Source organism: Bos grunniens, chromosome 28, assembly GCF_055505025.1.
Source record: "Bos grunniens cultivar Pamir isolate PY7600 chromosome 28, Bosgru_T2T1.0, whole genome shotgun sequence".
Lineage (NCBI taxonomy): Eukaryota > Metazoa > Chordata > Mammalia > Artiodactyla > Bovidae > Bos > Bos grunniens.
Window position 1 is genome coordinate 38,197,549 of NC_141192.1, and position 12,053 is coordinate 38,209,601.

General features: G+C 37.1%; 1 protein-coding gene across 15 annotated transcripts in view; it reads left to right on the forward strand.

Moving 5' to 3' along the window:
- Window positions 1-12,053, forward strand: part of ARID4B (AT-rich interaction domain 4B) — a 139,096-nt gene that overhangs the window by 57,245 nt on the left and 69,798 nt on the right. For all 15 annotated transcript variants that reach the window (XR_015157151.1, XR_015157150.1, XR_015157152.1 and 12 more), the window contains exons 4-6: window positions 892-957; window positions 7,232-7,322; window positions 8,768-8,847. Coding sequence is in view for 12 of the 15 variants with exons in the window: in XM_086382860.1 (XP_086238986.1) it covers window positions 892-957; window positions 7,232-7,322; window positions 8,768-8,847 (237 nt within the window). In the remaining 3 variants the exon portion in view is untranslated. The remainder of the gene's footprint in view (window positions 1-891; window positions 958-7,231; window positions 7,323-8,767; window positions 8,848-12,053) is intronic.

Here is a 12,053-nt window from a genome sequence, read left to right on the forward strand (position 1 = left end):
GTGGTTTACTGTCTAAGTGAATGACACAGATGTGTAAACACATAATTTAAATCAAGTGTAGTAGTGCCATGTGTGAGAGATGTATGGGATGCTGTGAGTACAGGACAGCTCCTTTCGTAGCTGGTGTGTGAGCCTATTTCATAATTGATTACCACACACATCAGATAAGACCACGTTAATGGTTCAGTCCTTGGAAGCTCTTGTTTTATATAGGGGAAACCACCTTTTCTATACTGAGTATTGGAAGCTATTTTGTTTTTACCAACTAATTAAATATTTAAACTTGATCCTTTTATTTTAACATCTAGTGTCCCATTCTCTGATGTCTGTACTGACAGTACAGTAAAGTTCTGGATCCGGATGGCCTGAGTTTGAATCTCAGCTCTACCATGTACTAGTTCTGTGATCTTGGACCAGTTGCTTACACTTTGTGTTCCTCTGTTTTCTTAGCAACAAAATGGGAATAACCACCCTACCTAATAAAGTTTTTGTGAAGATGATAGGTTCAATGCTTGAGCTTGATGCTGGACACTCAGCAAATGTGTGTTGCTACTGCTTATTATTAACTGAAGGCTTCACAAAATGGTAGAATACATAATAAACTAAGATCACCACCTCCTTTTTCCTCATTTTTTAGGAAAACAAATTATATGATTAAACTCATAATTAATAGTACTGAATAAACTATAATAAGTGAATCATCAAGTAAATTAGTCTGGGTGTTGTCTATTAAATAGTAAGTTTTTCAGTTTCTGCTTAGGGATTGAGATTTTGTACAAACTAGGCAGCCATTTGTTTAGATTACTTATTAAAAAAAAAGAATTCATGCATTAATGAGCTTATGCTGCTTTTTTTTCTTTTTTGGTGGCTAATTAAATTTATAATCTCTAGGTAACATTTAGACATGATTCTTCAACAGTGGAAGTTCAAGATGACCATATAAAGGGCCCACTAAAGGTAATTCATTTATTTATTCATAATAACTGTTTCCCACTGAAGCACTAGAAGTAATGATCTTGATCTTTTAAAAAATTCATTGGTTACTTTGCATTTCAGTTGATAAATATGTTCAGTTCAGTTCAGTTGCTCAGTCGTGTCCGACTTTTTGTGACCCCATGAATCGCAGCACGCCAGGCCTCCCTGTCTATCACCAACTCCCGGAATTCACTCAGACTCGTGTCCATCGAGTTGGTGATACCATCCAGCCATCTCATCCTCTGTCGTCCCCTTCTCCTCCTGCCCCCAATCCCTCCCAGCATCAGAGTCTTTTCCAATGAGTCAACTCTTCTCATGAGGTGGCCAAAGTATTGGAGTTTCAGCTTCAGCATCAGTCCTTCCAATGAACACCCAGGTCTGATCTCCTTTAGGATGGACTGGTTGGATCTCCTTGCAGTTCAAGAACTCTCAAGAGTCTTCTCCAACACCACAGTTCAAAAGCATCAATTCTTCAGCGCTCAGCTTTCTTCACAATCCAACTCTCACATCCATACATGACCACAGGAAAAACCATAGCCTTGACTAGATGGACCTTTGTTGGCAAAGTAATATCTCTGCTTATCAATATGCTGTCTAGATTGGTCCTAACTTTCCTTCCAAGGAGTAAGCGTCTTTTAATTTGATGGCTGCAATCACCATCTGCAGTAATTTTGGAGCCCCCAAAAATAAAGTCTGACACTGTTTCCCCATCTGTTTCCCATGAAGTGATGGGACCAGATGCCATAATCTTCGTTTTCTGAATGTTGAGCTTTAAGCCAACTTTTTCACTCTTCTCTTTCACTTTCATCAAGAGGCTTTTTAGTTCCTCTTCACTTTCTGCCATAACGGTGGTGTCATCTGCATATCTGAGATTATTGATATTTCTCCCGGCAATCTTGATTCCAGCTTGTGCTTCTTCCAGCCCAGCGTTTCTCATGATGTACTCTGCATATAAGTTAAATAAGCAGGGTGACAATATACAGCCTTGACGTACTCCTTTTCCTATTTGGAACCAGTCTGCTGTTCCATGTCCAGTTCTAACTGTTGCTTCCTGACCTGCATACAAATTTCTCAAGAGGCAGGTCAGGTGGTCTGGTATTCCCATCTCTTTCAGAATTGTCCACAGTTTATTGTGATCCACACAGTCAAAGGCTTTGGCATAGTCAGTAAAGCAGAAATAGATATTTTTCTGGAACTCTCTTGCTTTTTCCATGATCCAGCAAATGTTGGCAATTTGACCTCTGGTTCCTCTGCCTTTTCTAAAACCGGCTTGAACATCTGGAAGTTCACGATTCACGTACTGCTGAAGCCTGGCTTGGAGAATTTTGAGCATTACTTTACTAGCGTGTGAGATGAGTGCAATTGTGTGGTAGTTTGAGCATTCTTTGGCATTGCCTTTCTTTGGGATTGGAATGAAAACTGACCTTTTCCAGTCCTGTGGCCACTGCTGAGTTTTCCAAATTTGCTGGCATATTGAGTGCAGCACTTTCACAGCATCATCTTTTAGGATTTGAAATAGCTCAACTGGAATTCCGTCACCTCCACTAGCTTTGTTCATAGTGATGCTTTCTAAATGTGTAATTCTCTCTAAATAGGAAAAAATAGAATTAATGTGCCATAAAACCTATATGACAGTAAAACTTGTGTTCACAAGTGAAATGAACATCAAGGAAAGATTGATTGCTTATTATTCACTCATCTGTTTTAGTCTCACCATGTTTCACTTACTAAAAGGGTGGAATTTCCAGAAATATTAAGTGGTAAACTAGGGATCGAGTGATACGAGTTCCATGATGATGTGAAAAGTGAGAAAACAAAACATAATAAATCTTCAGAGCTTTCAATTCTTTGAAGCAACTGCTGGCCTATGAAATTTTTTAAGGGTCATTAGACAGTTATACGGAGAAGGCAATGGCACCCCACTCCAGTACTCTTGCCTGGAAAATCCCATGGACGGAGGAGCCTGGTGGGCTGCAGTCCATGGGGTCGAGAAGAGTCGGACACGACTGAGTGACTTCACTTTCACTTTTCACTTTCATGCACTGCAGAAGGAAATGGCAACCCACTCCAGTGTTCTTGCCTGGAGAATCCCAGGGACGGGGGGAGCCTGGTGGGCTGCCGTCTATGGGGTCGCACAGAGTCGGACACGACTGAAGCGACTTAGCAGCAGCAGCAGCAGCAGCAGCAGGCGGTTAAAAGTGATAAACTGTTCATGCATACACATAGAGAGTTTAATTTCTTTGCATTATTTTTTCTTCATTGGCCAGTTATGAATTAAGTGCTACTTTACTTTGCACTAGTGAGCAGGCTTAAAGGAAATATGTGGGTAGCCACTATGTCCTGTTCAGCCCTTGTGAATGTCTGAAACGGACATTGGCCTAGCTGGGCAGATTTTAAGAAACACTAACATAAATGAAGAAACATTTTTAGATGCAAGAAAATTCCTTTCCTAATCAAACAGTACTTTTCAGAGAACTTGATAGATGTCTCTATCCGCCAATTTTTGTTGGTGGTGGTTTTGAAAACTTTTAATTGAATCCCCAGGGCATTAGTACCTTGCATATATAGTAGGCACTGTGGAAGACTAATAGCACTAGTGGTAAAGAATCCGCCTGCCAATGCAAGAGATGTGGGTTTGATCCATACGTTGGGAAGATAGATCCCCTGGAGTAGGGATGGCAACCCACTCCAGTATTCTTGCCTGGAAAATTCCATGGACAGAGGAGCCTGGTGAATTGCAGTCCATGGGGTCACAAAGTCAGACATGACTGAGCACATCTGCACATAGAAGAGTAAAACTTGTAAGTTTTTAATATTGCCTTGTGAAAATCATTTTCCACTTTTTCTTTTTTATAGGTGTCCTCTTTAATGTTAAATGCACATGTGTATCACTTGTAGGGATAAAAGACAGAAACATGCACATGTATAATTTGATGTTGGGCTTCCCTGGTGGCTTAGATGGTAAAGAATCTCTGTGCAGTCCGAAGACTCAGTTTGATCCCTGGGTTAGCAACATCCCCTGCAGAAGGAAATTGCAACCCACGCCAGTATTCTTGACTGGAGAATTCCATGGACAGAGGAGCCTGGTGGGCTGTAGTCCATCGGGTCACAAAGATTCAGACATAACTGAGTGACTAACACACACACATGCAATTTGATGTTAACTGCCATTTATTTAGCATTTAGTATGTGTTGGTACTGTGCTAATTCCTCTGCACATATTATTTTATATAATCCTCATAACAACTCTTTAGAGATGAGGAAGTTGGAGGGAGATGGGAGGTAAAGTAATCTGGCCCAAGGTCTTATAGCCAGTAATGAGATGGCAAAAATAAAAATTCTCATGGACTCATAGCCTGTAGTTTTGAAGCATTGTGCCCCCTGGATGATCAGAACACACGCATCTCTATGCCTTATTTGTGTGTTTGCCTTATGAGCACACCAGCTAGCTCTTCACTACCTGACTACCTTATTTACCTGGCACATGCTAGCTGGTACCAGTTACAAAAAATGCTCAGCGTTGCAGGGATTGGAAAGACAATTTGAATCCTCAAGACATCTCTGTTTTTGGTTAAGCCTGTTTGATTATGGCATAGTTGGTTTATTTTGCTTGTTTGTTTTGTCTTACTAAAATTTTCTTTGTTTTTGATTAGGCTTGGGATCATTTTGATTTTGACATAGACAAGTGTATTAAATTACAGTCTCAAAATTGTTGAAATATTTCTCTTGCTTATGGATTTTTTTTGTATGTAGATTTTCAGTTGTTTCCTAATATACTTTGTAGCTTTCTATCAGCTGATAGAGTATTAGTATTTGGATAAATGTTTGTCCTAGAGAAAATAAACTTCCTATTTATTTGTGGTTATTTGATTTCAGTATATTTTCAGTGAATTGACATGAAAATAATACTGGAACATTTGAGGATTATATTTTAAAAAATGCACCATGTATTTATTGACAGTAGTCTCTGGTGGTCCAGTGGTTGGGACTGTGCACTTGTATTGCACGAGCCTGTGCTTCATCTCTGGTTTGGGAACTAGAAGAGAGAGAGAGAAGAGTTTCCTTCCCTTTTTTGGGCATTGTGTGGGGCTGACACTCTCTTCTCTAAACAAGTTTAGTTTTGTTATCACTGTAAAGATCATATACATTTTCTTTTAACTGAGATGAAACTAATATTATTACTAGTTTCAGTATACAGCATAATGGTTCAATATTTGTGCATCGCTGTGTTAACATTTGTCACCATACGTGGCTGTAAAGGGGCTTCCCAGGTGGTGCTAGTGGTAAAGAATCCATCTGCCAGTGCAGGAGACGTAAGAGTCTCGGGTTTGATCCCTGGGTGGAGAAGATCCCCTGGAGGAGGGCATAGCAATCCACTCCAGTATTCTTGCCTGGAGAATTCCATAGACAGAGGAGCCTGGAGGGCTACAGTCCATAGGGTCACAAAGAGTTGGATGGTACTGTATGAAGCAACTTAGCACACACGGTTGTAAAAAAATTTTTTTCTTGGTGTGATGACTTTTAAGACTTAGCCTCTATTTTCGATCTTATTCTCTTTATCTTATAAAGTTGGCTTTTTGTTTGTTTTGTTTTTTAGACTTCATGTATAAGTGATATCATATGGTAATTGTCTTTTTCTATAGGACTAATTTCACGTGGCATAATGCCCTCAATGTCTGCCCATGTTGTTGCAGATGACAAGATTTCATTCTTTTTAATGGCTGATTTATGTGAGCATGTGTGTGTGCACACACATATCTTTATCATCCATTGATGGATACTTAGCTTCTTTTCATATCTTTGCTATTGTAAATAATGCTTCATTGAACTTGGGGGGTGCGTATATCCTTTCAAATTAGTGTTTTCATTTCCTTCAGATAAATATCCACAAGTGAAATTACTGGATCATGTGACAGTTGTCTGTGTAATTTTTTTGAAGACCCTTTCTTCTGCTGTCCATAGTGCTGCACCAGTTTACGTTCCTGCCAGTAGTGCACAGAGGTTTCCTTCTCCACATCCTGGGCAGCACTTTGGGTTCTTGTCTTTTGATGATAAGCCATTCTCAGTAGGTGTCAGGAGATACCTAATTGTGGGTTTAATTTTCATTTCTCTGTTGATTAGTGATACTGAGCATATTTCCATGTACCTGTTTGCTGTCTGTATGTCGTCTTTGGAAAAGTGTCTGTTCAGGCCTTCTGCTCATTTTTTAAATGGAGCTTTTTGCTTTTCTGGATATTAATTTTGTGAGCTGTTGATATATTTTAGATTTTAGCTCCTTGTCATTTGCATCATTTGCAAATATTTTCTCCCATTCAGTAGATTCTATTTTTGTTTTGTCAATGATTTCCTTTACTGTGCAAAAGCTTTTAAGTTTAATTAGGTCCCATTTATTAATGTTTGCTTTTGCTTCCTTTGCCTTAGAAGATAGATCCAAAAAAACATACTGCTACGATTTATGTCCAAGAGTGCTCTGCTTATGTTTTCTTCTAGCAGTTTTATGGTTTCCAGTTTTACATGCAAGTCCTTAATCCATTTTGAGTTTATTTTTGTGTATGGAATGAGAACCTTTGCCGATTTTTCAGTTGGATTGTTTGATTCTTCTTCTCTTTTTCTGTTGCATTGTATGAATTCTTTATATATTTTGGTTTTTAACCCTTTATCAGATATGTGATTTGCAAATGTATTTTCTCCCTTTTTGTAGGTTGCCTTTTCAAATTGTTGACAATTTCTTTTGCTATGTAGAAGTGTTTTGGTATGATGTGTGTACACACACACACACATATACTTATAAAGACCCATATACATTTATAAACCATATAAATTATCAGCATTTTCTTGATCAGGTGAAAATATTTCGAATGATTTTCATTATTGGTACACTGTAACTTAAGGAGAACCTCAGAATTATTTGTTAATTTCTCCCCAGCATCCTTTAAAGAAGAGTTGTAATATGAGGTGAAGATACGCAGTTTCACAGATAGGGATCCCCAGACCTGTGAGAGTTCCCTCAGAGAGGTTGTAAGGACAAAACTATATATTTTCATAATAATACTTAGATATTACTTGCTTTTTTCATTATGTTGATATTTTCACTGATGATACAGAAACAATCGTGAGTAAAATTGCTGGCACTTTAAGACAAATCAGTAGTTACTTTATTCTTCACCGTCACAAAATCAATTTGTCAAAAAAAAGCCAGTTTTTAGTTTGTTCATTTCTCTTAAGTTTTTCTAACTTTTTTTTTTTAATACTTTAGGTTGGGGCTATTGTGGAAGTGAAGAATCTTGATGGTGCATATCAGGAAGCTGTAATCAATAAGTTAACAGATGCTAGTTGGTACACTGTAGGTAAGGGAATACATATTCTTCTTAAAATGTATTTTCAATGATAATACAAATAAGGCAGAGTTTTTTCTTGATTTACTTCCTCTCTTAGTTGCCATAGTTATTACTATTATTAATAGTTTTTATCTTTCCAGATCTTTAAAAACTTTATTTCATCAATATGTACATAATGTATAATTTGAACTTAGTGTATATATTATACAGTGGATTTCTAGCTTTTCACTTCAATGTGTATTTTAGAGTATTTTTTTTTCATCTTAACCATTTTTGAGTGTGCATTTCAGTAGCATTCAGTAAATTCATGTTGTCATGCAACAGATAAATTTTTTAAACTAATATTCATGCTGATGATGTTGCCAGTTTTCTTGGTGTTATATAGTAAATTACTGTATTATGGATTGAATGTCTTTTGTACATGGACATTATTGTAGTATTTCCCTAGTGTGTGCATTGAGAACTAGGCATAGATTGAAGGGAAATGTCCTTTTAAAACTTTAGTAGTTTATGAAAACCACTTTCCTAAAAGACTATTAATTTACACTCCCATAAACAGTAGTGTATGAATGTACTTGTTTTCGCAACCCTTGTCAAATTTGACGTTACTAGTATTTTTAAGTTTGTGCCCATCTGGACGCACAATAGTATCTCAATGTTGTTTTAATTTGCTTCTCCCATGATTAGTAGTGAGATTGGACATATTTTCATATATTTATTGAAAGGAACATTATTTCTGTTGTATTTTCTCTCTTTTGAATTGCCAATGTATAGTGTCTTCCCAGTCCCATCTTTTCCTCTTGGAAAGGTTATCATCTTATTTTTAGGAAATGAGTTTATATATTTAAATATACAAAGGGATTGTTACACCTTTTCCTCTTCAGTTGCAAGTATTCTTCTATTGCTTTACTCTTATCTCTGCTGTCAGTTTACATATGATAGTCAGTTTTCCTGTGGTTGCCTTTTCCTTTGTAATTTTAGTTTGAATCTTGTTTAAGAAGGCTTTCCTGCTTCATCTGGCCCAAAATGTTAGTAGTGCTGAGATTGAAATTAGAGTAATTTATAGGGGCGGTCTGAATATATAAATTTATACTCTTGGTTTTTGTTTCTTAAATTTGTTAGCATTTACCAGTAGAAAAGCTTGCTTTTTCTCTACACTGTTGAGAAGGGTTAATCAGCATTTAACAGTTTTCTTTCTGAAATGCCAGCTTTTCATTTGGTGTTTTCTGTACCAGGGAAGATGTTTTCATTATATTATTTTTTTCCCTAGAAATTGGATAAGATACTCTGCATTTGAAGTTGTTTGTTAGAAAACTTAAAATGGATACTTAATGTCACATCTAATCTTTTAAAGCAGTAGCTCTCTTTACACTGATAAAATTAAATATAACTTACGTCATTTTGTTAATCTTTGAACATCCCTTCAGTAGTTTCCTTTTCTACCTCTCTCGCAGTTTTTGATGATGGTGATGAGAAAACGTTGAGACGGTCCTCACTGTGCCTGAAAGGAGAGAGGCATTTTGCTGAGAGTGAAGTAAGTAATCACTTAATCAACAAACATGTCGTATTTTGTATTGGGGGTGGCAAAATTTTGCTTTCTTACTCAAGCAACTTACTTGTTATTCAGGAAAATTCATTAATATATAAAAGTATTAGCATGTAGTCTGAGAAAACTTTAAGGCCTTGTGTTTGAGTTATCAGGTTCTATATGCTCTTTTTTTTTAAATGTATTTTAGCAATTAGCATTTGTCCATGAAGAAAATACAGTGAAATTGTTCATTATCTTTAGGCAACTTTCATATAGAGTCCTTTAATTTATAAATAATTATAGAATAGAGACTCCTCGTTTGTAACCTACTTGAACCCCATCATCACTATTAAAGGGACCTCCTAACTACTCTAAGTGCTGCAAACACCTCCTAACTACTGCTGCTGCCAGCAGCTGCATTTATTACAGCCTCTCTTTGGAGAAGGCTTGCCTGCCTGCCTTTCTAAAGTGGACGCCTCCATCCTCATAAGCTTTCTGGGTTACTTTACTTTCTTTATAGCACAGTCTTTCTCAGCACTGTGTTTACGCGCTTCTGTATTGTCTGCCTTCCTCACCGCCGTGTGTCTCAGTGGCAGGGATTTCGTGTGTCTTCTTCACCACTGTGTTCCCAGTTCCTGCAACAGTGCCTGGCACAGAGCAGAAGCTGAATAAACGTTAGTTGGATGAATAACTGAAGTGCTCATATCTGCCAGGGACTTTGCTTAGTGCTTTACATACGTCCTCACATTTACAGCATTATGAGAGAGATGCAGTTCTTATTTTTAGCTTATAGTTGATAAAATTGATGGTCAGAACCATTTCTCAAACCAGCACTTCCAAGTACCAAAATCATGCTCTAAAATCGAAATATGTTTTAATAAGTGTGCAGGCTTCACACACACAGTTTTGAAAATCAATAACTTGCAATTCAAAAATTTTTTAATGGGCACATTGTTACAAATAGTGTTATATTCTCTAACACTATAAATATTAGTTAATATACAGTGTGACCAAACCAAGATTTCTTTTTTCTAATAACTATTTAGAATGATGTTATTGTGGGGAATTATAATATTTCTGTTAAATTATTAGACTTTATTTTTTGTTGTTGTTATTTTTCCTTTCCCTTAAATGATTGACTTCCCATTTCAATTGCAAATTTGGGACAGATTCTCTGTAATAATTCTGGCCTATCTTTTCAGTCTCATGCTTTATTATTTCCCTGTACTTCTCATTTGTAAGACTTTCAGATTATGGTTCATACTTCCTTTTCTTTGTTTCTTCTGAGCCCCATTCCTCTCAAGACCATGAGAAATGCTTCCTCCTTCATGATGTCTTTCATGAGCTCTCTAACCAAATTTGATCTCAGTATCCTTTGATCCTTTTCCACTTCTCTTATTTTTTTTAATGGTCTTTCTTTGTTACTTTTATCATTTTCTCTTTAAAATTGTAAGCTGTTTTGGTGGAATAGCCAAATTTTTGTCATCTTGATGAACTCTCCTTTTCCTAGTAGTGTTTTCTACACAAAAGCCTTCAGTAACCATTTGGTGAATTAATTGTTAAGGTTTAAAGATAGCAAATACATATAACTTTGGGACAAGTACAGTAAATTTGGCTTCTTTCACTGATGACATTAACAGAATTCTGAGTTTATGGAGTTCTTAGAAATAATTTCATTTTCCTTAGAATATGTGATAATTATGGTGGGTTAATGAGTGTGAGAACTTCAAAACTTGATTTTTCATCTAAGTGAAGATATGTATATGTCTTATTTACTTATTCCAGTGAAGTATCTTAAGGAACTAATTTTGTCTTTGCCAGGAGAATTTTAAATTGGGATAGTTTATAAGACAGTTGTGGTATGAAGGCCAAAGCAGTGATATCTAGTAGCTCAGTGTATCCACCTTAATTTCAGGAGAGATCAATTTTACTCTGTGTATCTACGTGTTAAATTTGATGTTTTGCTAGAGGATATTAGAATATTGGTGTATTCTTCCTTACCCATTGCCATATGCAGGTGCTATGCTAGGTACATGGATAAGCTAGATAGACATGGAATTTATCCTTGGCATCTGTTAGAGTGGTAATTTGAATAATATTCCAAAGTAGTTTTATCAGCTGGCATTCTCTTTGTGCAGTTACTACATGCAATTGAAAATGCACATGTATACCTGTGGCGGATTCATTTTGATATTTGGCAAAACTAATACAATTATGTAAAGTTTAAAAATAAAATAAAATTAAAAAAAAAAAAAGAAAATGCTGAAGAAAGTTTAGATGAAATCCTAGCTCCACATTTCTTGCAGCCCATTTTAGATAACAGGGCTATCAGCATGTTTCCCCTAGGCCTGTGGAATTTTCTTCAGCCTTTAATATAGCCAGGAGTCTCTGGTTGTGCTCTACAAGTATTTGTTGTAGTTGTTGAGTTGCTAAGACATGTCTGAAGGCAGGAGAAGAAGGGGACTACAGAGGATGAGATGGTTGGATGGCATCACCAACTCAATGGACATGAGCTTGGGCAAGCTCGGGGAGTTGGTGATGAACAGGGAAGCCTGGTGTGCTGAAGTCCATGGGGTTGCAAAGAGTCAGACACGACTGAATGTCTGAACTGAAGTCATGTCTGACTCTTTTGCTACCCCATGGACTGTAGCCTGCCAGGCTCCTCTGTCTATGGAATTTTCTAGGCAAGAATACTGGAGTGGGTAGCCATTTCCTTCTCCCCAGTTCCTACACAGTTCTACAGAATCGAACCCACGTCTCCTACACAGGCAGGCAGATTCTTTACTACTGAGCTACCAGGCAAGCCCTCTTAATTCTGACCATCCTTCACTCTTTTCTGTGAAGTGAAATAAAAGTGCTTCTGCTTTCCAGGATTGAGGCCAGGGACACAGGGCTGCTTTTAGCAATAAGACAATTGCTTCTTATTGTTCTAATTCTTTTTTAAATACTAGGGAGAGATTGTGGTTTATTTGGGAATTCCTGTATGTGATTCCTAGATAACTTTTCTGAAATTCTGGATATTTTCTTTCTTAAACCAAGTGAAATAACTAGCCGATACTGATAACAGAAATAAAATAGAAAGCTGATAGTTAAAGTTGCTCAGTGGTTTCCAACTCTTTGCAACCCCATGGACTATACAGTTTGTAAAATTCTTCGGGCCAGAAGACTGGAGTGGGTAGCCTTTCCCTGCTCCAGGGGATCTTTCTCTACTT